Source organism: Esox lucius, chromosome 8 (assembly GCF_011004845.1).
Source record: "Esox lucius isolate fEsoLuc1 chromosome 8, fEsoLuc1.pri, whole genome shotgun sequence".
Taxonomy (NCBI): Eukaryota; Metazoa; Chordata; class Actinopteri; order Esociformes; family Esocidae; genus Esox; species Esox lucius.
Window position 1 is genome coordinate 13,661,070 of NC_047576.1, and position 26,155 is coordinate 13,687,224.

The window sequence follows — 26,155 nt, forward strand, 5'->3', positions numbered from 1 at the left end:
GAGACAGATGATTCAGGAGCGGGCAGGAACTGGTGCTGAACCTTTCTTTGGCTAACCGCACACATTGGTCAGAACTGGTCCAGACCACATCAAGGTTACCCTGTCTGGGAACGTAACATTAAATGGGTTAACAAATATAAAAAAAATACACCAACACAAAACTTGCCCAAATTCCCCGATTCGGGCCAAATGCTGTACCATGCCTACAGATGTGAACAGTAGTTCAGGGGAAGATGACAGCCATGAGGCAAAAACAAAACAGGAAGTTTGATGAAATCAATCAATTTCTAAAAGACCCATAGAGGAAATAATACACCATACAGACAAATACAATTTGAATAAAAACACAAATTAATTTTATATGTGGGAGTTTATTGGTTCACCTTAACACAGAGACAACAGCAGCGCAGCCTTTATTTTAATTTGGGTAGAATTCTGTTCTTTAAGGGAATGTTGATCTAGCAGACCAATAATTTTGTCTTGCTCATGTAGTCCCCTCTTAAAAATAAAATAAGACATTATATTACAACATACTGCTGGGGAATTGAGAATGAAGAAGTTGACAGGATCTTTGGGGGAAAAAAAAGCAATGAGTGCATATTTTAATGTCACAAACCAAAATCAGCAAGATGATCACTACAATTTACCAGAGAAAAAATTAAGACAAAGTGAGTCGCTTCACTGAACTGCACCACAAGCCCTTTCTTATCTACCGAATTAAAGCCCCTTCCTCTCAGCACCATGACACCACATGGAGCCCCATTCACTAATGGTCAATAATTTAAAACATTTAAGAAATACATTTTTGATTTTATGAACTTATTTGATAAAAATACAGTACAATCAAAAAAAAGTTGACTGTAGTCAGCTTTCACTTCAGAAAAAAAGAAAAATGGAGACAACCAAGGAGTGACAGAGTTTTGTGTGTGTCCTTGGATAGCAAAAAAGTATACATTCCTACTCTTGCAAGAAACAAACTGTAGTTAAATATTATTCACAGAAATGTTAAAATAGTACAATTTAGGATTGCATTGACTTTCAAAATCTATTTTTGGAAGGATGTTTTATGAATATTATCCATGAAATACAGTCCTTCACTCCGTACTCACAACAACACAGGACAATATACAAATAGAATGGCTGACCTATGGTTCAACAAAAGACCAACACCATCTACACTGGCAAGACAAATGAGAGTTTGGATACAAACAAAAACCTAGTGGATCATTCAAGTTGCAGCTACTTCTTGCAGGACCAAGCATGTTGAGACACGTTGAGAGTAACTAGACGGCAAACGTGTACCTCTGAGCAAGTCATAAAAGGAATAACCCATTTAAAATGATGACCATTCATGTCAATCATATTGTCAATGCACAGGAAGTGGCAAGGCAGTTCTAAGAGAAGATAACACTAGAATAATATTGGTTTCTCTTTAGAGCCATGTATGTTTTATATTGAGAGACAACATGTCAGAAGTGCATGAGGTTGTGGTGATATGAAAGAGCAATGTACATAGCAAACAAGAAGCTACCTTGATTAAAAATGTAAGGACCATTGATTTCCCAGAATACAATTATAATATGACTAAAACAGCCTTCCATTTCTATAGGTGACCCTAAACTATGTATATTCACACAAAGGAGACAGTTTGATATAAAGAGCCTGATATAGAAAAGCTACAGCAAAGTCAAAGTATTTGGAAAGGACATCTTTTTTGTTTATGTTCCCAATAGAAATGTGTGATAACGCAGTGTCATTCTGGATTAAATCCGATTGTGAATAGGAACAGAATGTTTCTAAACACCTCTACTTTGACGTGGATGCTACAACGAATACAGATAATGAATTAATTGCGAATGATAAAAGTTAACAGCCCAGAATCCTACCCCACAAGGTTTGCGAACCTCTGTACAAAACAATAACAGCAAGTCCAGAAAACATTCTTAATTAAAATCCAAACAGCAAATGTATGAGCCAAAATATAAAAAAGGTGTCATGTCCAAATGCTTTTGGACTTCACTCTACGTAAGCCTCTCTAGCTGCAGTATTTGATTGCTGGCCTTTAGCCACACGTGAATAAAGACAAGCAGTGGCATAACAACAGGAGATTTTATATTACTGTCACACACTTCAGAAACGATGGTAGACATGCCTTAGGCAAGAGAGTTCTAGAAAAGCACAGATGATAAGCAGGAAAACACCCTTCAACCATTACAACATAATCACAGCGATAAATCATTGTGAAAACACATCATTGTACCCATGTCAATAACAGGAGACTGAGAGCAAGGAATCTGGACATGGTTCAACTATGTAAAAGCCATTTAGTGATTTTTGCAGAAATGAATTTTGGAGTGCCAGTATGTTTAGACCTGGTCCCAGTGTACCCACAAGCACTCCTCCTCCAATACATTCTTAGTGGAATTTTCAGGCTCAGGCATTTCAAATTCATATAGGAATTGATACTGTTATTTATAGGTTATAGCAACACAGGTCAAACTGAAGCGTAGCACAACAGGAGCGAAGAGCAGGGACACCAGGAGATGGGGCTCAAGAGATGTCTTCTTCAGTCAGGTCGGGGTGGGGGGTGGGGGGGGCAGCTAGGGCCAGTCAGACAGTCCCACACTCTACAGGACCACAGAGGAGAGTCATGGTAACATACTGATGTTTAATTAAAGGCGCAGACATCAACAAAAAGAGAGAGAAACAAACAAAAATCACAAAAACATTCCAACAAACAACAAAAAGGTCCAGTTGTAAAATAACATTACATGACCATCACAGGCTGTAATGCCAATGTGAGTGAGAGAATAGATGGAGGATTCCAAAAGACGGAAACTCAGTCAAAAGGCTGGAACAGGTTGGGTTGGTCAAAAATAAATGAAATTAAAAGTACCAAGAGGGAGTGAGCATACAGAAAAGAATGAGCAATTGTGAATGCAAGAGAAGGACTGAGGAAGTGTCAGAGGGCATCACGGAGGAAGGAATAGGGGGAAGCGAGAGGAACGAAGGGGCGTCGTTCATCTAAGGACTAATAAACATGGTGGAGAGCCAGCCGCAGTGTTTGTCAAATGATTGTGTGTTTTATAGTGAGGAGGGCTCGAGCGGCAGGGCCGTCAGACAAATCAGCACTGAGAGAAGGTCAGCTTGATCTCATCCAGAACATTCCCAAGCAGGCCCGGCTCATCACATTTAGCGTCGATGGAAACCGTCTGATCAGCCTGAGGACGACAGGGACACAGAGACAGCAATAAATCACCAAGACAATCCCTGCACGTCCTCTGGGTAATGCATCGGTACGTGGACCTTTGGCACCCTGACTATGAAATAGAGCGACTCACAGTTTTGACCAGCAGACACACATGGTGACCCTGGATTGACCTGCTGTACATGGAGGCACAGGAACCGATCCTTTCCACAACTGTCAGAAACAAGAGCACAGCCATAAGCTTGCTGTACCATTCATCTACCACATAACCATCATCATAAAGTGGCCAATACGTTTACTTAGAGGTAGATCTCTTCAAGAGGACAATGCCAAACTGTCAAAAGCAACCAGTTCGCCCAAGTCCCTATCTGTTCCCCTCCCTCTGCCCCTGTATCCAGCCTGTCCCCCTGAACCCACCAGAGAAGTGGTGATGGAAGCAGATCCTGGCCAGTAGATGGTGGAAGGGCTGGCTGACTCCCTCCAGCTTCAGAGAGCTCCCCTTTAAGTCCCCTGACTCCAACAGCTTAGCGTACGCGTCACTGCAAACACAAACAGCCATCACCATGACCAAACACTACATTGGTTAGTAAATGGCTGAAATCAGAGCACAGCACCCTACGCAAATAGTTCAAAATATGCAGTAAGTTAATGTTCATTATTAACGGGACAGTAAAATAGGGTTCTTTGAGCCCGCTACATGAACTGACCTGTAGCAGGGAGTGGTGATCAGGTATGAGGTGCAGGTAAAGTGCAATTTAAAGTCCAGTTTTTCATGAGTTGAGGAATCGTCAGTCTGTGAAAGAACATAACAGCTGAAAATGACCAAAAAGCCTTCATTCACTGAGGAATAAGTCAGTCTGAACCTTGAGCAGGGAAAGAGTCAAGACAATGACTGGCAGAAAACTGGAAGGGGCATTGCAGTGGGAGAGATTACCTTGACTATGAAGGTGAGAGTTCCCTTCAATTTCTGGGGCATCACAATGCTCTGTACAGAAAAGACAAAGCGGGCCTCGTTTGAGATTCCTGAAGGACAAGAGAGGAGACAACTGGGTTAGATGAACAGGAACCTCATTGTTGGGATGTGAGCACTCTGAATTCCTTTGGACCATATCCATCTCCTCACCGGGCGGTAGCTGGAAGGGCACAGTGAGCCCGTCGTGTGGGCCGGCCCCCTCGGGCCGCTGCAGCTTGGAGTTGAGAGAGTCCAGCACGTTGAACTCCATGGCCTTGATGAAGCTGTCACATTTATTCTCAAAGATAACCGATACCACCACCTGACTGCCGTCCTGCAGGTTCCCCTGGATGTCACACATCTGGTGGGGAGAGGATAAAGGGAGAGAAGAGGAGGATAAAGTAGAAGGATAAGGTCAATCCTCAGCATAGCCAGCAGTGTTCCCACAAGTACCACGGCACACTGACTTGCATGCGAAACCACAACAAATCCATTAATGCGCTACTCCACTCCCAACATAAATCCCATGTGATTTTTCCGAAGCAACCGGGGAAACACCACTGACGGGACACTCAAGGACCATGGCGTCACACTCAAGAGGATGCCCCTGGCTCATGGAGTTTTTAAACGCGTCCATGTTTTCCAGTACACTCAAGCCTCTGCATAACTGCTTGGTTATGACAGAGTTATAGAACCAGGGATCACAGTCTAAGAGCACAGCCACACTCCAGAACACATCTAGAGAAGATTCTCCTTTGAAACCCATAGCTTGCATTTCAAAGAACCTCAGCCAATACCTCATCAGCATCCTGCTTTGTCTTGAAAGAGGGCAAAGAAAATAGAGGTCCAAATATGGCGTATTATACGTAGATATTAATGTTACAATGACTCCATCCACTTCCTCTATCTTAGGCTATCAACATAGAAGATGCACCACAAAACCCCGGTTCTTCAGCGGTCCCAAGCATCCCCTCAATCACACTCACCATCTTGATATAGGAATTCTCAGCCAGCAGGGCGTAATTGGACATTGGCTGAAAAGAGAGAAGAGTCTGGTCATTTGGGGCTCGTCACTAAATATGCAAATATGCTATTTGACAGCCAGTGTCAAGCCATGGCTTAAGGTTGAGAAGTTGACAAAACCATACAATTTTTTTACACAAAGTTTTATTTACACACTATAAATGGAGGATGATTGGTTACTGACCGGCAGAGGCTCCTCCTCCTCCACATTGCCGTTCTGCACAGACTCATCTCCAGCCCCATCGCTATGGTGATGGTGGTGGTGATGCTTCTTCTTTTTCTTCTTCTCCTTCTCCTCCTTCTCCTTCTTCTGCTTCTTCTTCTTGTGCTTGGAAGACTTCTGAGAAAGGAAAGCCAGCAGGGGATGAAGTGAAAGGCATTTGATTCAGAAACGGCTAGTGAATGTGGAAAAATTAGAAGTACTTGAACACAGCTAAGATTTTAAGTGTTTGTGGCATCAGTAGTGACTCACTGTGTCCTCTGGCTCAGTGTCTTTGGCCTCTTCAGGCTCAGAGTCCGGTGGCACGACAGCCATACCCGACACTGCCTCAGGGGTAGATGCAGAGGGAGCCTCTGATACTTTGGCAGCCTCCTATCAACACACAAATACAATGCACAGCCATTCACTGATTAAAAGAACACTGGACAACTACCGAAGTAGTTGGGTCTATTAGTTGCAGTAACTGGTTAGTAGAGTTCCCAAATGCTCACATCTTTCCAAATGACGCCAATATTATAACAAAAACATGAACCTGTCCTAACAGGATGCGAGTCACATTCTCACATGTGGGTGTCTGAAAGATGTGTAGCCTATTTCCTGAGGGCAGAGAGTTGGTGTGATCAAGTTTTCTGCATACAGAGCCAGGAAACAATATACCTAATGATCAGACTTCACTTGAAACATACACAGCAGGAGCAAAACAGAAAACAGAGAGAGTGGGGTCACAGAGATTTTAACATTTACTTTATAACCTACTCTGAGATCAAAACAAATTCTGTACTGTCTTCTTTGGTCTTCCATCTGGCTTGACAGCTGCTCTGGACCCAAGAGGTCACAGAAGCAGACATGTAGAGGCACAAACCCAAATTCAGTATGTAGTTAAAAACCTCTAATATGTAGTCACAGGAAATCTGAGACACCTCAACGAGACCTGTGAGCCCTGCCCCCACCCCACCGACTGATGAGTAACAGACAGAAAGTAGAGAGAGCCGACAGAGAAACACATTAGGAGAGAACAGAAAAAGAAAACAGAAGAATAAGTAAGGATACACGACCTGTGTAAGAGCGAAGGAGATAATGAAAGAAAATTTAAATGCTAAAACTAACTGATGAGATGAGACGCAAAAGGTGCTGTTAGACCACACATAACTACAAGGAGTGACTGTAAGAGAGAGGAACTCAACCTGAGGGTTAGAGGGCACTGGAGCATTTGAGAGCCAGAAATCCAGATCCGAAGCCTAAAACAGGAAGGGGTGATGAGGGGGTTGTGGGCAGAGAGGTTAAACATTTTAACACTATCGCTTCATGAAAATGAATACAGAGATTACACTGTTCTTTTCATGAATAAATCAAGTATTTTTAGAGAGACTACACACACTAGACAAAATACAGGTACTTGATTTAAATCTTCATTATCAACAGGATGGTGTTGGGGGCTTAAAAGAAGCAATGACAATGTTGGTTAAATGAAAATGATTATAAAGAAGTGGGAAATGTGCAGATTCTCAGCTTGAACATCTTAAAAAATATTTATGCTTTAAGCTTTTCTATTCAATTATCTTTTGTCAAATTCTTTAGTGCCAGTCCACACATTTTGATGAATAAAAGGAATGACAAAACCCCACAGAAAATGTAATTGTGCAGATCTTGTCTGTCTCTTTGTGATGTTGTACCTCATTTGTAGTGGTGGCAGGAGGTGGGGCTGCCACTTCGTTGCTGTCTTCCGATTGGACAGGCACCTCCGACCCAGCCCCCATAAGATTCTCCCCTTCCTCGTGTTTGTGTTTCTTTTTCTTCTTCTCCTCTTTACTTTTCTACGATAACAGAACAACAATCCAAGTAAATAAAGATCCTAAACACTAACCAAAATATGGAAACTACAGTTAAAGAATAAAGGGCCTCACCTTCCTGTCCTTGTCCTTCTTCTTGTCCTTCTTTTCCTTCCCACTCTTCTTCTTGAGCTCAGGCACAACCTCCACCCCCTCCCCATCATCCACAGGGCTCCTGAGAACCTCATCGGGGCGGTGTGTCCTAACCGGCAGCTTCTTCTCACTGTCTGCCAGGGGCCTGAGAGCAAAGAAACACTGATAAAACCACAGCTTTGGACTTTTCCTTGGGATTCTGGTGAAACAGGCCTCTTGTCCTGCATCCCTGATCTGGCAGGAATGGACAGGCTGAGATTAGCATGGTGAGACCTTATCATTTCAGAAAACCAATGGTAGTGAATGCGAGGCAATGAGGAAAAGAAGAAGAGATAGTGATTCACTCCATCAGTGTCTCAGCACAAACCTTCAAAGCCATTAAAACGTACAGTGTCATCAGACCTCTAGAACCTTCCTTCCCAATCCCACCATTATTTCCACCCCTGCTGATACCAATTGTGTCAACAGACCTGTGTCGATGTCTACAGTAAATTTGGTTAAAGGGGCATTTCACCATAACCCAACCACATGATGGACCAATAGACTCTGTGCACCAGCGTAGTGAGGAACTTCCGCTTTTGTCTAGAAGTCGGTATTGCAGTTTCCGGTTTACTTGCTAATACTCATCCGCATTAGTAAACACCAAAACTCACAACAAGATGAGTGATGCTGTTGTACGGAAAAAAAAAAATATATAATGTACCTGACTCAATCATTTTAATCAGGAGAATGTCCTCTTTTTAATAAAATATGGCTTGCGCCATTCATTGACTTCAAACGCTAGACTAAAAATAGTCAGAAAAGGCAATTTTTATATACTTCCACATATTGCAGGTTTAAGCGCAATTAATACCATATAGGACCAGATGTTTACTTCCTATGCCAGTTGTTATTTTTCAGTTTCGTTGTGAAATGAGGTTACAGTAGTAAAATAAAAGAGGAGACCTGTTTTGGTGCTTTTTTGAGGCTATGGAATTTTAAGCTTCATTCAGGTTAGAAGAGGCTGAACGAAGGTTCGTTTCAGTTCACTTGCTATGGGGACACGCTAGCGTTCCAGCTCAGCCAGCGTTCTTTTGCCGTTTTTGAGGCTAGGGTGAATTTTTATGCATTCTATTGTCCTGCCTAATACTACACTAAAAAGGAACACGTCGCTAGCTAGCTTAGCCGATAGCCGGCCGGCACACCACAGTAAACTACTTACCCTCGTAGTTGTGCAGATACGTAGAGTTTGAATCCCTTGTTCCGCTTGCTTGTTGGAGCAGGGGACCAGGCATCAACAATTTGATGGACTAATGATCACTAATGATTATTTTAGGCAGGTCTTTGAGACGTCTACTAAAAATTGAAATGTTGGGCGACGCGGGTGATCGCCTTAAGTAAACCGGAAAATGATATGCCGACATCTGGCTTAAGCGGAACTACGTCCATACGCTTGTGCACAGAGCCTACTACAATGATACATGAGTCATAAAAACAAGGTCTCCAAAACACAATCTAGAACAAACAAATGTGAATTTTGCAGCAGAATCTACTTCCTCAGCATTGACCTGTCCATAAAATCCCACAAGTTCCAGAAATCATAGCGAACATAGTTACTCGCCTCCCCAATGAAATGCCAAATGGTGACAACAATCATTTTTAGAACCTGACAAAAAATACTTTTAAATAACAGATATATTTCAAACACCAACATAGATCATGTCCTTGTAGTGCTCTGTGCCAGGCTGTAGTAATTACAAGCAAATGCAGAAAAATGCTCTTTCGCTTGGTGCCACTGCCAGTAATGGACCCATAAGTTAGAACAGATCTCACTGGTAAACACCACATTGGCATTTACCCTGCTTACAAAACATACCAACAAATAATATCATTAACACTTATGTAGCAGTATCTTCGGTACCTTTGCAAAACAGTGAGAATACGGAAACACGTTTACCAGACTAAATAACTAAGAATTCAGGCTCTCTTAACTCTCCACTAAATCTGGTCATTTTACAAAGGACACCATCAACGTAACCATGTTTAAAGAGAGTAGGCATTGTACTGTCAAATTCAGAATTAACTGCTAGCGCGACATATCTCAATAATGCATTTCCATATGCAGTTTTCAACAAACAAGGCTCAAATTAATTGGAATTGTAAGTAGACATATCTAAAAAGACTAGGCTATACCAGTGTTATATTCAGCTACAGTTGGCAAAAACAAGTACATTAACACACATTCATCAGCAGAAAATGCTAAGAATTCCTGCACTCTCAACTCCCCACTAAATCTGGTTGTTTTATGATGGACGACACCATTTGTTCTTACTAAGTGTAGCTGGAATATCAGCAAAGTAACAACATTTGTGTTTGTTAATACATTACACTATAATGGCCACATTGTTAAACTGCAGTAGTCCAAATGTGACTAGTAAATACATTCTTTAATCCGTATTGAATGCAACAGGCAGAGAAAAAAACATAATAACCAGCTTCTACAGTTTCAAATCCTTTGTACAGCAGCCTACTCCAGCTCAAACATGTATGATTCAAAATCAAAATGTAAGATCACTTTCAAAAATGTATCCATCAGATTATGACAACAATCCATTGTGATGCTTATTGTAAAGTTAGCTAGCTAGCAGTGGCCAGTCTACCGCGGATTAAACTCTCCAAGTGGAGAGGAAAGGGAGGGACTATGGCAGAGCAGGAAGTTACAGCTTTAGATTTGTAGCCTTTCAGAGAGGAAAAATCTTGACACCATGTACATTCATCAATTTATCAGAAGACAGAGTCATCGCACGTCTTTGAGCAATGTTTCTATCAATCAAGGACAACCACGATTACATGAAATTGACTGAATCGGTACAACAACGAGTCCCAGCGAAATAAAACAAAACATGACTAGATTCATGAATCAGTTCTCGTTCCACCTTCAATATGACTGCCCTAGAAATCTGACATCACACACAGCACCTAAGATCTCCCCTGGGTGAAGTGCCCCTTTAACCATATGATCAAGAGATTGGGTGTAGATTTGGTTTGGGATTTGAGTAGTGAAGAACAGCACAGTACAGTAGTTGAAGACGACTGGTAATTAAGTAATGATTTGAGAAAATCAGCAATTCCCCTTAGAAATCAATGAATTCGTCACATCAATCTAATCGCTTTTGTTATAAGGTAGAGTGCTTTTCTTCAGCTCCTAACATTCCTTGGCACATTAACAGTTTTATATAGAGGGAATGCTGATATTCTGAAGTGAGATTGCATACGGTTTCGGAATGGAGTAAAGGTTAGCGGGAGAAAAACAATATTGTACATTGAAAACGGGGATCAAACTTCAAACTGCAAAGTCATGTCATGCCGAAACAGCAGGGGGAGTAGAGCGCGAGCGGAAAGGGAGAGAAGCCATGTTATCAAAAGGGGCAGGCTAGCAGGTGGAGACGGAGAGAGGAAGCAGCAGTCAGTCTAGTGTCCAGGCCCAGGCAGGGCCTTTCCTGAGGCTGTACTCACCTGCGAGATGCGGCCAGCAAACTGCCCAAAGGGGGAGAGAGGTGTGTGCGTGCGTGAGAAAGAGGGAGACATAGGGAGAGAACCAGAGAGCAGAGCACAGCACAGTATGAGGGCGTGTGTGAGGAAGGAGGTCAGCACCGGCCACTCACTCATGGAGCCAGGAAGAGATTTGACACCGCCACAGATTAAATTACAGCCCTGGCAGGTTATATAGACTACGCTGTCCTACTAATCCCTGGGTGGAAGTCCGCAGCTGATACCGAGATGAGGGTGATCAGTGAACTCACTTGTCCAGGTCGATGTCCAGAGCTTTGTGGGGGTCGTTGGGATCCTTTTCATCATCATCACTGGGTAAGGCATTCTGGGACAGGAAGCGAGTCGGTGGTTACTGACTGAGCACAACTAACATCAGTACTACATACGATTCAATACAACCTAAGATACATTATGGCTTCTTGACCCGAGGGCTTAGGTATGAACTTTTGTTTTCCTTTAAATGGTTATAGGGTACGCTGTAAGCACTGGCTGCTCCCCTACCTCTGGCATCTCCTCAGTGGTGATGTCCACCATATGTGCAGGGGTGATGTCCTCCTCACTCTCAGGGCCGGAGTCGCCCTTCCTCCTCCGTCCCTTCTCGCCCTTCTCCCTCCTCTTCTTCTTGTCCTTCTTCTTCTTGTCTGCCTTGTCTTTCTGCCGACGCTCCTCCTCCAGCTTCACGTACTGGTCTGACATTGGCATCCCTAACCCAAACGGAAGGGAGGAAAGGAAGAACGGAAAAGGAAGGGTTTAGTTATGACACAGAGGAGAGAGGGGGTAGGTTCAGCAGAAGGGTTTAGTTATGACACAGAGGAGAGAGGGGGTAGGTTCAGCAGAAGGGTTTAGTTGTGACACAGAGGAGAGAGGGGGTAGGTTCAGCAGAAGGGTTTAGTTGTGACACAGAGGAGAGAGGGGGTAGGTTCAGCAGAAGGGTTTAGTTATGACACAGAGGAGAGAGGGGGTAGGTTCAGCAGAAGGGTTTAGTTGTGACACAGAGGAGAGAGGGGGTAGGTTCAGCAGAAGGGTTTAGTTATGACACAGAGGAGAGAGGGGGTAGGTTCAGCAGAAGGGTTTAGTTATGACACAGAGGAGAGAGGGGGAAGGTTCAGCAGAAGGGTTTAGTTGTGACACAGAGGAGAGAGGGGGTAGGTTCAGCAGAAGGGTTTAGTTGTGACACAGAAGAGAGAGGGGGTAGGTTCAGCAGAAGGGTTTAGTTGTGACACAGAGGAGAGAGGGGGTAGGTTCAGCAGAAGGGTTTAGTTGTGACACAGAAGAGAGAGGGGGTAGGTTCAGCAGAAGGGTTTAGTTATGACACAGAGGAGAGAGGGGGTAGGTTCAACAGAAGGGTTTAGTTGTGACACAGAGGAGAGCAAGGGGGAGAGAGAGGGAGATTGGTCAGGTTCGGATACAGAGTCCTGTATGCAGGACCACCGACTGAAATCATCCGTTGAAGTACAAGTGAGAGGACACTGACCTGGGACTTTGAGAGGCACACTGAGGTCAATCTGCACCACTGGAATGTGCTCCACACCAACCCCATCCTGGTATACCTGCACAGAGACAAGCCTTACACACAGGAACTATACCACAGCGCTGTAACCGACACAATACAAAAACCCCACATTAGGGCTCCTGGTCCATTAATATAGAACACTTGAAAGAACCGGGGTGTGCCAAGCACTTGGACAAAACTAATATTTTAACAGATGTTTTACATCTTCCAGATACAATTACAATACTATTGTCCCAATCCTCCCCGAGACACACACACACACACACACACACACACACACACACACACACACACACACACACACACACACACACACACACACACACACACACACACACACACACACACACACACACACACACACACACACACACACACACACACACACACACACACACACACACACACACACACACACACACACACACACTTGTACAGCTACCCTCATGGGGACCAGAAAATAGAAATTGCATGCTCCCTTGCCCTAAACTTAACCCTAACCTTAACCTAACCCTAATCTAACCCTAATCTAACCCTAAACCTTACCTCAATAAACTAACATGTATGCCTAAACTTTACCTAGATGTAATGCCTAACCTTAACCCTAAACTTAACCAACAACGCCTGGACCTTAAAAGAAACCCCAATTCTAACTATAAAATCAATTGTAAGTTTGACCCTAAACCTAAACCGGAAATTGACTTTTGCCTCACGGGAACCGGCAAAAGGACCCAATTAGGTACATTTTTTCTGGTTTTACTATACTCATTGGGACATTTGGTCCCCATTCGTTCAGTAAGACCTAACCCCCACCCCCACCCCACACACACACACCCCTAGTAACCATAAAATAATTCCACTCTGAATGTATCTACCTTTATGATCCACATCACAAATTAATGATATGCTAATACACCACAAAAACTATATTCAGGCAACAAGTAAATTAAACTTCAGGGATATCCATCTGTCCAGTTAAGAAGCATAAGCAATTGTGACTCAATGTCACCTGTTTTGGTGCAAATGAAAGTGACAAGTGCACAGGAAAGGTAACAACAAGACAACCCCCAAAAAGGGAACGGTTTTGCAGGTGGTGGCCACAGACAACTGCTCTTTCCTTATCCTTGCTGACTTGATTATTCTCTAGTTTAGCAGTTTGCTAGTGTCACTACTGGTAGCATGAGGCGGTACCTGCAGCCCATTCAGGTTGCACAGGTAGTCCAGCTCCTCTAGGATGGCACATCCATACGCACCATCATTAGGTTTGCTGTGTCTCCCAGTACAGCCTCAAGCATGCAGGAGACCGGATGTTACACGAGGAGAGCTGAATCGGTTGGGGATTTTGGTCATCACTGAATGTTGTTACATTCAACCAATTACACAACGTACAGTAAAGACTTTGATCTTTAATACATTTCCTTCATCCAGACCCGATGTGTGATTTAAGTGTTCTCTTAATGTTTTTGAGATGTTTTCTGAAGCCAAGGCCTCGAGGGGCCCAGTGGTCTAAACTACTACCTCTGAAGGACATGTACTACCGCAGCAAGGGTTCAAATCCAATCCACTGCTCTTCCAGCAAAAACTCTTTCACCTAATTTCCTGTCCAGTGAAGGACAGATTACACGTACGACTACTCAGGCACAGTCCTAATATAGACACGGTAACATACAGGATTATATTCCAGTGGTTTTACATCAGTAATTCATCAAGCCAGGGTAACTCTGCTGCCAGGGTAACTCGTTGATTAACGGTGCTGTCAGTACCTTCTGAGAGGATGGGGAGGCCTTGATGTAAAAGGGGTTGTTGGCTTGCTCGGCTTTCCTCACTTCTCTCCTCTGGAGGGACAGAAATATTGGATGAAGTAGCCATTAGAAAATGCATTGAATATATTATTGTCTGAGTGATGTGTACCAGTATCCCTCAGTACATGGCTGTTTCAGCATCAGTAATTATTTAACCCCTGCATCAGATAAACTGTTGAAATAATTTAGGCGCTTATATATCAATGAGTACAGAGCAGTTATTGACTTGTAAATGCCTACCTTGGCCAGTTCCTTTTCGTCCACCTCCGTGTAGCGTGGCTTGGTGTGTTTGGACTCCTCCTTGGCAAACACAGCCTTGCCTTTGGGCTTCCTTCCCTCATCCTCAGACTCACTCTCAGAGGGCGGTTCGTTGATCCAGGCATCCAGGTCCAGACTGGGGATACGTCCAAGACCACATATTAGACAGGCTTGGTAAAAAATAACAATACTGTAGCAACCCAGTAAGCTGGCCAGGACCCCTGTGGTGTCAAGTGGGAAAGCATCATTGAACACTTGACCAGAGCTGAACCAGTTTGTTTCCATCCTCTTCAAGGGAATGACTCACTATGATCAGAGGGCCATTCAGTGGGGTCTGTGAGACTTTGAATTAAACAAAGCCACTTTGCATTACTTAATAATGTGTTTTTAAAGTATCCACAATCTCTATTTTGTCTATTTCTGTTGGATGTGTATCAGTCTCATGTGACAATAAGCAGTGGAAGCCGGCAGATATACTGACCCTTCTGGAACAGGCACTTTCTTCTGTGCCTTAGGGGCCACAGGGTTGAGCTCCCCAGCAAACAGAGCCGTCACTTCCTCAGCTACCTCCACGTCCTTCTGCTGCAGCTTCTGGATGTACTTCACCAGCTGCAGGATGCATGAGGCCTGGGGAGAGGAGAGAGGACGGTATGGTAAGCATGGAGAACGGACAGACATGCATACTGGAAAAGGTGCCTGACTAAGTAACACTTAAATGCTGTGGTTGAAAGCTCCTGCGGTGTCAAAACGGCCATATATCTAAACACTGCCACACTCCAAAACATTAAAGCATCTGAAGACCAAGCACGTATTATTGTGCTTTTCTCCACACTGGGAAAGGCCACAGGCACCGGAGGTTAACCGCGTTTAGCCTTTTGTGTGACTCACCCTCTCCTGCACCTCCAAGTTGGCGCTTTGGACAAACAGAGGCAGCCTGTCAATCAGCAACTGGCTGGTCTCCTGGGCCACCGTCCTGTCTGCTGGCGCCCCCTCCTGGCCGCGAAGCACAGTGGCAAACAGCTTGGCGGCGTTCTGCACGTACACGGCCTGGATGTGGCCCGGCAGGGTGGCCACCTTGGGCCGTAGCATGGCCTCCAGGGTGGACAGGGGGTCCTCCAGGTGCCTGGGAGGGGACAGGGGGTGGGGACAGGGTAAGGGAGACAATGACGTAGGCCTGAACTGAACGGATATTTAGCTAGATTGGGTGGACCCGCAGAGGTGGAATGCACGGACACATACTCGGAGAACTCTCCACAGATCCAGGCGGCGGCGTACAGCACCTCACAGATGCCGTTGCGCTGCGTGTTGCCGGTCAGCAGGTGGGCATTGTCCAGCAGAGTGGCCATCTGGGCTACAGCGAATGCTCGGATGGCCTTGACCCGGATGGCCACGTCCAGCATCTGGGAGGCAATGAGGTGCCCGTGGCGTGTTCCCTCCAGACGGGTTAGCTCCACCAGGATACTGATGTACCTGAGACGGACACAGAGACATATAGTCAACCACGTGGTCACAGAAACTAGTCGTCTGAAACAGCAGTTCTGGCTCTGCAGTTCCACAACCATTCAGGTTTTCATCCTCTTCTTCTAACAAGTCACTCATTCAGACCTGAGACACCAGGTGAGTGCAATTAACTACCAGGAAGAGAGAAAGCTGCATTGCCCTCCAGGAACGGGGTGACGTACCCTGATCTAAATGAAATCAGACCACCTGTATACATAGGCCCTGACAGTACTGTACTGACCACTCAAAGTTGGTGATGTACTGGTAGTTGCTCTGGCTGCAAATGTCAATGATCTTGGTGAGAAGCTCATCTCGGTATGTGGTTCCCTCTGCCTTGTCCACGTGCAGCATCAGCTTCTTCACAATCTCCATCAGGTTCTTCTTAGATACCTGGGAGGACGCACACAAAGGAAATCCCAAAGAAATCTGAAAAAACTGCACTGTGAACAGAGACATAGATGTCAATAAAATCAGCCCATTCACCCTGACATACAGGCCTGCACTAGGGCCCACTCACCCCAACATACGGGCCAGCACAGGGGCCCACTCACCCCAACATACGGGCCAGCACTGGGGCCCATTCCCCCCCACAATCGGGCCAGCACTGGGGCCCATTCACCCCAACATACGGGCCAGCACTGGGGCCCATTCACCCCAACATACGGGCCAGCACTGGGGCCCATTCACCCCAACATACGGGCCAGCACTGGGGCCCATTCACCCCAACATACGGGCCAGCACTGGGGCCCATTCACCCCAACATACGGGCCAGCACTGGGGCCCATCTTCAGTTGTTTTTGTTTTGAGATCTTTTTGCATTTAGTCAAGCCTTTAGTAAATTAAAAGCATGTGCAACAGGATTTCACTTGGCCAGTTCAGACTTTTGCCTGCTCTCATTGTCTTGTTGTATAATGAAACACAGTCTGAGTTTGGAAGCAGTGCCTGGATGTAGACAACATGTTTCTATGCACTAAATAATGAATTATGCTGCTGCTGCCAGCAGTTAAATTATCAGTGTAGACAAATGAGCCAGTATAAGAGGCAGCCATACATGGCCAAGCCACAACACCCTTTGACAGATGTGGTATGCTGCTTGGGCAGTCCCCCCACTTTATCGAACTATAAAGTGTCCAAGCTGCCACAAGGTGTTGCTAGAGCCTGACAAGGCAAGGCAAGTCAAATAGTAAGCCCAGAAACACAGATGATTCTGGCCAATGGCTGCCATCCTCAGGACCATTGGACCAATCTGCAAGCAGTATATCAAGCCTGGTTGGATGCAGGTAACTGAGGCAGTGACTTTATAGCCGTTGTTTATCGTCAGTCTGGTGCTTGGCATTTCTTTCTGATGGTTATTTTGTTGTCAATGTTTAGTGATTATTAGTGACATGCAACATGTCATTAATTAACATTTCTGAAATGTCAGTGGAAATTATAATATTTTTAGCTAGTTGGTTAGAGACGTAGTAAAAAAATAAAAATACAACCCCTTATTAAAAATCGGCCACCTTACTACTTTGTTCAATAATGTCTTCCTTTTTATTTGTGTTACAAATGACAAACCACAGTCTTCCCTCAAGTTAAAAAGTTTACTAGAAAGTTAACAGAAAGTTTTAGCTACCTTTCATGCCTTCGGATGAAGAAACAATTAATACATCTGATTCCTTTCATATTACACCACGTCTGGTCTGTCGTGTAGGTCGAATTTCACACTTTGCTACTTTTGTGCTAGCTGAAAGGGTATATTTAATAGCACAATGTACCGTTGCTTTCCAGTGCATTTAAAATGTTGAGTTTGAGAGGATTTAGTTCTCCAACCGCTAGAAACGGCCGATAATAGGGGGACGTTAGCTCCAACACCTAAAAAAACTAAAATAATTCCTAGTAATTACAAATCACACTGTACATCAATGAAATCAGGCAGCTTTTCCCAATGATAAGGTTTAGACATTACCATGTGTTCTGACAGTGATACGCACCATTCCGTACAGCAGGTCTAGAGCCCTGAGGCGGATGGACTCGTCCTTGTCGTCCAGACACTGCAGGATGAGGTCCTTGTGGGACTGGACAGACTTGGGATGAGTCTTTAGGATCTTAGACATGGCCAGGAGGCCCAGGTACTTCACTATGAACAGAGACAACACACTCAGTGGCCTGGGCCCTATACACATGGCCTTCTACCTTACATCCCTAAAACTAGACCAGGGGTCCTGCACTACGCTGACTCTACGACAAGCTTTATAGCATGACTCTGCACTACTTAACACAGCCTGCCTTAGGCCGTAAGACGTTTATTAGACATCCTAAATATCTTTAAACGACTTGTGTCTTAAGCGACTTGTGTCTCCACGACTGTCTTGCACACACTGAAACCTCACTAATTACAGTAAGGGAGATTTTACCATTCTGAATGCCTGTTTTAGAGAATTATAAAACTCTACAGTACAGAATTGACAACGGACTACCACATACCTGAATTAACATCTATGATTTCTTTCTTTAGAAGACACAAAATGTAAACACAAAGGAAAAGACAAACAGAACGATGGACAGAACACAGACATTCACACCAGACGACAGGCCCATGGACCTTGGTGGGTGGTGGGTTCAACTTCAGTCTTAGGCATCTTTAGTGCACCAAACCCATAACAGCAACAAAACAACAACTGCTGAATTAGGGCAAATACACGATGAACGCCTCCTCTTACAGACCATTATTCCAGATTGGGTTAACGGATCAATGTGTGAATGTGACCTCGAGCTAAAGTGCTTTTACTGCAGATATAGATCTGGCGTCATCAGAGAGGAGAGGGCCTTTAAACACTGATGTTTGATCAAAAGAGCAATACATGCAGTAGAAAAACTGAGGACTAACCAAAGGAAAAAAAAAATCAATAACCAAATAAAAACACTGCTACAACATTCATCTAATCTAGACATACCACAACTTACTAAGTGGCCCAGATAACTCGAATCATCAATTGCATCAACACAATGATTGATGCAATAAATAACGATTAATTATTGATAATTTAAAATGATATAAGCAGTCTGATGTTAGGCAATATGAATAGATGATGAAACAAAACCCTACCTTTTAATAGTCACAATTGCAACTACTTTCAGTGAAATGTCAAGCAGACCCAATCTGGGGCAGAGGTCAAAATGTCGAGTTATCCAGAGTTAGGGGATCTAGGTTGTTTTAAGCTAAAATGGGTGGCTATTCAGAAACACGCAGACAATGAGAGAATGACACACTGCAGGCATTGACAGAGGGCTCACAGTTCTGGTCCGAGTCTTCAATCAGGATTCGTAGTTTCTGGACACAGAGCTGAGGCAAAGAGAGAGACAGAAGAAAAATGGGAAGAAGAGAGGGGAAAACACCATTACAATCAATATAAACCTTTCCAAACCAGTTTAACAGTTTGCATTTAACCACAGTAATTTACAGAAAGTGGGACAAACCACTAACCATGCTAACCACTAGTAAATATTTGTTGAAATGCTATACATTGTAGGAGCTCCGAGGCCAATTGACTTTAATCACAATTTCACTAGCCTGTCCAATCTGTTGGAGTTCTCTCTACTGAGAATGATGTTGGGACAGATGTATGATAAAAACAAAGAACACTGAAACATGCATGGTTATCATCAAACTGGAGTGGAAAGGGTTAACGTCATTCTCTAAGACAGAGAAAGTGGACATGCTGGATAGAACGCAGGCTTACCTGAATACTAGCACTGTGATTGGGCATCCCAGACGACAGGGAAATCAACACTGCAACAGAGCATAAACACTATCAGATCCTGCAGTGCAAATCACTCCACTTACAGTACTTAACAGATAGTTGTTACACAGTTATAGCTGCAATCTCCCTGCCCAGGAACGTTTGTTTTTTTATGAGCGGCTCTATAATAAAGGTTTAAGTACCATAGGGATCCACCAATGTAATCGACAGCAATTGACGTAACATTTAACAAGTGCTTTAAAATGGCACATAATATCACATCAACTGTGTGTTTGCCATTTGTAGTTGTAACCAATCATCTGATATTTATTGTTATTATTTACAGAAACCCATCAGTTTGGTTGATAGTCTAATACCATATTTAGTAAATTTTTATGCATGTATAATTACAAAAAGATAAAGAGCATCTCATTACTGGTAGAACCATAATAAAAAATATAAATCTTGCTTTTACGCCAAGGTCCAGAAAATGTCAAAGAAATTGGCATCTGCTGATTGCGTTTTATGAATATATCGGTATCTCGTAATAATGTTGTTACAGGTACATCCCTAATCAAAATGGCTTCAAATAGTGTGTGTATACAGTGTTTTTCAGCCAGAAATAACTGGACTTGTTCCCACTGCCCAGATCTTCAGTTTATACATCAGCTTCACAAAGACAGATTGCTATATCTGGCACACAGACAAACAGATAAGGACGTGAAGCTACATAATTAACACCAAGAAGATGAATGCTGACCTGCTATCACAGTGTTGACACATTCATATAGAAGTGACATAGCCGAGGTACTGTGAGAAAGGAAGACAGGGTAAGAACTCCAATCAAGACAGAAGATGAGAATTTTTTGTTTGTAAGAAATTTCTGACAGGGATTCCAGAAAACCTATTAAGTTGAATGCCTGTGGGTGTTTTACCTGTGAATGAGGTTGGTTAAGGGCTCAATCAGCTTCTTCCCCAAGCGGGGCTCCAAGGGAGTGAGAGCACCAAACTGAAACGACACACACACACACACACACACACACACACACACACACACACACACACACACACACACACACACACACACACACACACACACACACACACACACACACACACACACACACACACACACACACACACACACACACTTAATTGTGCAATAAGCCCATGAACAGTCTATAGAGACCACGAAAGTCAACACTAGTGTTGTTTGTTTTGTAAAAGCGCTGTGACAACTGCTGATGTAAAAAGGGTTTTATGAATACATTTGATTGATTGGGAGATGTTAGAAAACTTTGTAAACTGGGGCCACACAGCTCTGTCCCTGGTCACCCACCAGCTTGATGATCTTGATGAGGACCCAGTTGTTGGTTGAGGAGGTCATGAGTTTGAAGAACAGCGGGGCGAGAGACAGGTAGTTCTTAGGGTTTCTCCGGGCCAACTCGCAAATGACATTAACAGCAGCTGACTGAACCCCTACAGGACAAAGACAACAAGAAAGAGTGTTGAGATCAATAACATCCATTCTGAAGGACTCAAAAGACACAAAAGGACAAAAACACACCAAAGTAAGTTAAAATAGCTTCCATCAGTTAAGAGAACTCCTTAGTTATTGCATAATTTGTTGTTTTCTTGTAATATATAAAGACGGGTAATAAATTTGACCTTGTCGGTGCTGACTGAATCTTGTTGAAACCAATTAAATTTGAAAAATGTGGTTTCAATTGGCAGCAGATAAAGGAAAATAATTCACGTCAAGTCTAGTTCATTTGTTGTACAGTCCCTTCCTGATATGTGGTGTGGATTTGTAAGGCTATCCCAGAGCACAAGCCGAAGACACATACCAGTTGGGTCGATTCACTCTGGAAATAGTACTACCAGCCAGCGTTATAAGTAAACACAATGATATGACAATGGTAGCTAGCTGAACTGCTTAAATCCTTAAGTCACAAAAGTTAAAGGACATTGTTCAATATATAAAGTTAATATAGGCGAGAATTATACAACTTAAAATAGGCATTTTGCCTGGGCAAAACACCACCATCCAATATGACCACAACAAAGTCAGTTTGGGATTATTCAACATCCGCTCTCTTACGAACAAGGGTCCTCCCCTCCAGGTTCGTGATCGTAAGTTTGACAGAAACATGGCAACAACCTAACGACTTATCACAGCTGAATGTTTCTACTCCTCCTGGGTTTGTTCACATCTGTCAACCCCGTAGATCAGGCAGAGGGGGAGGTCTTACCATATTATATAGCGAAAAGTGGAACGTTTCTCCTGTCTCTGCGCCTGTTCACGCTTCATTTGAATCCATCATCCAGTTGAATGGGCCTACTCCTACTATCGTGGCCACTGTCTATCGTCCACCCAAGCCCAGTAATGATTTTCTTACCCATATCTGCTCAATTTCCCCTAACATAATGTTGTTGGGGGATTTCAATATACATATGGATAATATCAATAATGCTTCTACATCTTGCCTGGACAGTTTTGGATTGGAGCAACATATCAACTTTCCCACTCACTCCAAAGTTCATGTTTTGGACTTGATATGCTGCTCTGGTGTTACTCCAACTGGTTGTACTGCAAATGATCTTCCCATCTCTGATCACGTTACTATCTTTTAATATTAACTTAACACTGTCCAAAATAAAACTAGCACGTGTCATCTCATTCCGTTACATTAAGGACATTAACCTAAACGTCCTCTCTCATGATATCGACTGCCTCCCCAGTATAAACAGTTGATCCACCCCTGATGAACTGGTTTCTCATTCAAATGGACTACATAATATTTTTAATTCTCTGGCTCCTTTAAAAATGCGGACGGTTTTCTTTGCCCATTCTGCCCCATGGTTTACATCTGAACTATGCCAGATCAAAGTAAAAGGTTGTCGCTTGGAAACGTCTTTACAAGAAAACTGGACTCATTGTGCACAAAAATGTATAAGGACCACATTCTAAACTACAAGACCGCTCTTTCTACAGCCAAATCCACTTATTATGCAGGCTCATTTAGTTCAGGTGAAGGAAACACCAGAGCCCTGTTCTTCATGGTCAACAACATTTTACGACCACCGGACTCTCTTGCACCTCATTTGTACTCAAATGCCGATTGCAACTCACTAATGTCATTTCTTAATGCCAAAGTTCATAAGATCCACCAGCAACGGACAACTACTACTTCTCACAGTCCGTCTCTCTCAGGTCTCTCAGCCCCTCTTTCTCAAGCATTTTCGAGTTTCACGGTTCCTTCTGTTGCAGAAATATCTGACCTTATTCAAAAGTCAAAGCCAACTGTCAGCTAGACCCTCTACCTACCACCCTGGTAAAGGTCTGCTTACTCTCTCTCCTCCCTAATAACTACCATTATACATTCTTCACTCACCTCTGGCACTGTTCCTTCACTTCTAAAATCTGCTGCAATAACTCCTATACTTAATAAACCTGGTGCAGACCCCAACAATTTCAATAACCTTCGTCCTATTTCTAACCTGCCTTTTCGATCTAAAATCCTCAAAAAAAATTGGCTTCTGCCCCAGCCATAGCACTGAAACAGCACTGGTAAAAATCCCTTATGATCTTTTCATGGCAGCTGGCTCAGGACTATTAACCATTCTCATCCTCAATGATCTGAGGTCAGCCTTTGACACCATCTCTCATAACATCCTCCTTGACAAACTAGTCTCTATTAGTATAACTGACACACCTTTGGACAGGTTTAAATCCTATCTTTCTGGCCGCACTCCGTTCATCCAACTCAGAATTTTTAAATCACATCCATCTCCTGTCATTACTGGTGTTTCCCAGGGGTCTATCCTGGGGCCCCTTCGGTTTATCATCCATCTACTTCCTTTTGGTTATATTTTTTGTAAATTAAATATCCATTTCCACCGCTATGCGGATGACATCCAGCTATACCTGTCAACGAAACCTAACCCAACCCTCCAACCCTCCTCCCTCTTTGATTGCCTAACTGAAATCAAATCCTGGTTTTCCTGCAACTTCCTCAAAATTAATGACAAAACTGAGGTTCTCCTCATTGGCTCCAAATCCACTCTTGACAAAACGTGAAGTTTCTCGCTTTCAATTGATAACTCCTCAGTCTCTCCCTCCCCTCAGTTTAAGAGTCTGGGTGTCATCCTCGACAGCACACTTTCATTTCAAGGTCACATTAATAATGTCAGTCTGCATACTTCCTTAAATGTAACATCAATCGCATCCGTCCATCTCTCACACCTACTAGTACAGCCATTTTCTTCAGTCTTCCTCTCAACCAAAAATTAATCAATCACATCACTCCTGTTCTTCAGCAGTTACATTGGATCCCAGTAAAACACTGCATTGATTTTACGATTCTGCTCCTCACCTACAAGACCATTCACAACCTCGCTCCTCTGTATCTCACTGACCTCCTTCATATCAACATACCCACCCGTACTATTAGGTCTTCTATTCACCTCACTGTACCTCCTGCCGTTTTATCACTGTGGGGTTTAGAGCTTTCAGCCACTCTGCCACTCTGGAATTCTCTTCCACCAGACATCCGTAACATCAACTCGCTTTCCACTTTCAAAACTCGTCTGAAAATTCATCTTTACACAGTGGCATATCCAACATGATCACTTTATCTGCTTATAGCAATGTTCATCATCACGATTCATCTGCTTTAGTAATGTTCTTTTAGTTTTTATTGTTATTTGTGTCTTGTATGGTGATCTAGAGTGCTTAGAAAATAAAATGCATTAAATATTATTATTCTACCAAGACCATACAGAATGGAGGCCATGATAACTGGACAGGTAATCTTTGTGCTGAGCAGTTAGTAATCATTCTGGGTGGCTTTAACACACACTTCTCTCTTTTATAATGATATCAAGTAAGAACAATGGTGCCACGATAATGAAATTATAATAATTCTAGGACATATCTCCTGAATTGTTATTGAAAGGTGGCATAGCCTGATGCCAAACATTCCTTGTCAGCTTTTCATTTTTCATGACTGAGGCATGGTAACTACAAGCTATTTTGCTGGAAAAAAAACTAAAGGAAGGGAAACACACAGTAGCCAGTGTGCATGGATAAGGAGAAGTTGCTGACGAATACCAGATCCTAGTGTGTACACACGCTGGCCTGCTACAAGAGAACACTGCACGTGTGGTTTAGCACACAGACACTAATGCAGGAGGAAGAATGGGGAGAAGTGAAATGAGTCAGATATGCTAGACATTCATTTTGCCATGGTTTTAAGTTGCCTGGTCAAGGCGACATTTACTTTTCAATGTTTAGCTACGTTTTGAATATCTTTACAGTGCTGTTCAAAGATCAGACAGGCCACTACGACTAATCCGGCCGTTTGTCATTTTCCTAAGGTGGATATCAAATTAAAATTAGGCTACACTCCAGGGAGCCCCATTTAATTGATGCACTCTGTTGGTTTGAAGGTTAGAAATATTGGTAAAAATGAGCATTTGGCAACATCAGGAGAATCACAGGAAGTAACATTATAGGGGATGAATCTGGGAAGGCCAGCAGCTGCAGTGAGTCAGGTCTGGAATTTTTATTTTGTTTTTAATCGTCTTGCCAAATGCTCATCTTGACTCATTTGTTTTGTATTATTTAAGCTTCAGTTTCAAGGTTTATTTGTCAGAGTGGCTTTTAGCATCAAACAACTTAATTTTATGAAGACAAACAATACACTTTAAATTTCAACTAGTGGAAAGACAACAGAATTTAAGTGGGCAAATCAAACAAAAAACCTGTGGACCCTGGGAAAACCCAGCCAAAGGGGTAAGTAGGGCAGAGAACTAATTTCACCTGTTGTTCGTTAACAGTCTCTGCCCTATTTAAGACACCCTAAAAAGGAACAACCAACAAACCCGGAGAACAGTTTTGAGTAGTGCTACCCAGTTTGCTAAGGCTAGCATTTCCTGCTTTAGCTTCCCTGTATGTATAGGACTAGCACAGAAGTAGTTAATTAAGATTTTGTTCGGTTTATCCATTTTACACAGTTTAGGACCAGAATATTTGGTTCTCTTTCTGTACTTGTTTCATTAACCCTGGGAATTACTCCTTTGTTTTGAAAAGAAAAATCATGTCTTCTAATATACATTTGGAACTTCACGCACAACTCATTTCTGTTTATTTTAGCCATCACGCTTCTGTTAGTGACGGATTGTTCAACCTGTAACATAACATACAGTCCATGGTCTAAAACTAATCAAGGATTCATCCACACCAACCAAGCAAGTATTTTCAGCAGTTGGAGACACCAACTGATCAAAAAGATCAAATTTTCTACCAGAAAAGGCAGGCATGCTTATTGTACCCAACAAACACCTGCATGTTACAGCTTCAAGCCTGATCCCAACCATTTCCTCCAGTACCATTAGGAAAGAAGTTATGGAGTACCCAATATTGGTTCATTATTTGTTTTCATAAGGCATTATACAAATGTGAGACAGATTCTGGAGGACTGACTAAAATAAATACAG

General features: G+C 43.1%; 1 protein-coding gene across 3 annotated transcripts in view; it reads right to left on the reverse strand.

The window, feature by feature from the left end:
- Positions 1 to 351: 351 nt before the first annotated feature.
- The window catches only part of ap3d1 (adaptor related protein complex 3 subunit delta 1), a 30,841-nt gene continuing 5,037 nt past the window's right edge, over positions 352 to 26,155 (reverse strand). The window contains exons 7-33 of one of the 3 annotated variants that reach the window (XM_010871757.5): positions 20,994 to 21,133; positions 20,590 to 20,663; positions 20,415 to 20,464; positions 19,655 to 19,704; positions 19,209 to 19,257; positions 17,906 to 18,051; positions 16,171 to 16,319; positions 15,669 to 15,899; positions 15,318 to 15,552; positions 14,911 to 15,056; positions 14,412 to 14,565; positions 14,133 to 14,204; positions 12,331 to 12,406; positions 11,358 to 11,545; positions 11,108 to 11,181; positions 7,308 to 7,470; positions 7,077 to 7,217; positions 6,588 to 6,641; positions 5,656 to 5,775; positions 5,368 to 5,523; positions 5,147 to 5,194; positions 4,332 to 4,521; positions 4,143 to 4,231; positions 3,916 to 4,001; positions 3,626 to 3,747; positions 3,342 to 3,421; positions 352 to 3,221 (exon numbers count right to left, since the gene is read on the reverse strand). In XM_010871757.5, the coding sequence (XP_010870059.2) occupies positions 3,126 to 3,221; positions 3,342 to 3,421; positions 3,626 to 3,747; positions 3,916 to 4,001; positions 4,143 to 4,231; positions 4,332 to 4,521; positions 5,147 to 5,194; positions 5,368 to 5,523; positions 5,656 to 5,775; positions 6,588 to 6,641; positions 7,077 to 7,217; positions 7,308 to 7,470; positions 11,108 to 11,181; positions 11,358 to 11,545; positions 12,331 to 12,406; positions 14,133 to 14,204; positions 14,412 to 14,565; positions 14,911 to 15,056; positions 15,318 to 15,552; positions 15,669 to 15,899; positions 16,171 to 16,319; positions 17,906 to 18,051; positions 19,209 to 19,257; positions 19,655 to 19,704; positions 20,415 to 20,464; positions 20,590 to 20,663; positions 20,994 to 21,133 (3,179 nt within the window). In that variant the 3' untranslated portion in view covers positions 352 to 3,125. Of the gene's footprint in view, positions 3,222 to 3,341; positions 3,422 to 3,625; positions 3,748 to 3,915; positions 4,002 to 4,142; positions 4,232 to 4,331; positions 4,522 to 5,146; positions 5,195 to 5,367; positions 5,524 to 5,655; positions 5,776 to 6,587; positions 6,642 to 7,076; positions 7,218 to 7,307; positions 7,471 to 11,107; positions 11,182 to 11,357; positions 11,561 to 12,330; positions 12,407 to 14,132; positions 14,205 to 14,411; positions 14,566 to 14,910; positions 15,057 to 15,317; positions 15,553 to 15,668; positions 15,900 to 16,170; positions 16,320 to 17,905; positions 18,052 to 19,208; positions 19,258 to 19,654; positions 19,705 to 20,414; positions 20,465 to 20,589; positions 20,664 to 20,993; positions 21,134 to 26,155 lie in introns of all 3 variants that reach the window. The other 2 variants (XM_010871756.5, XM_010871758.5) reach the window with 2 other exon arrangements.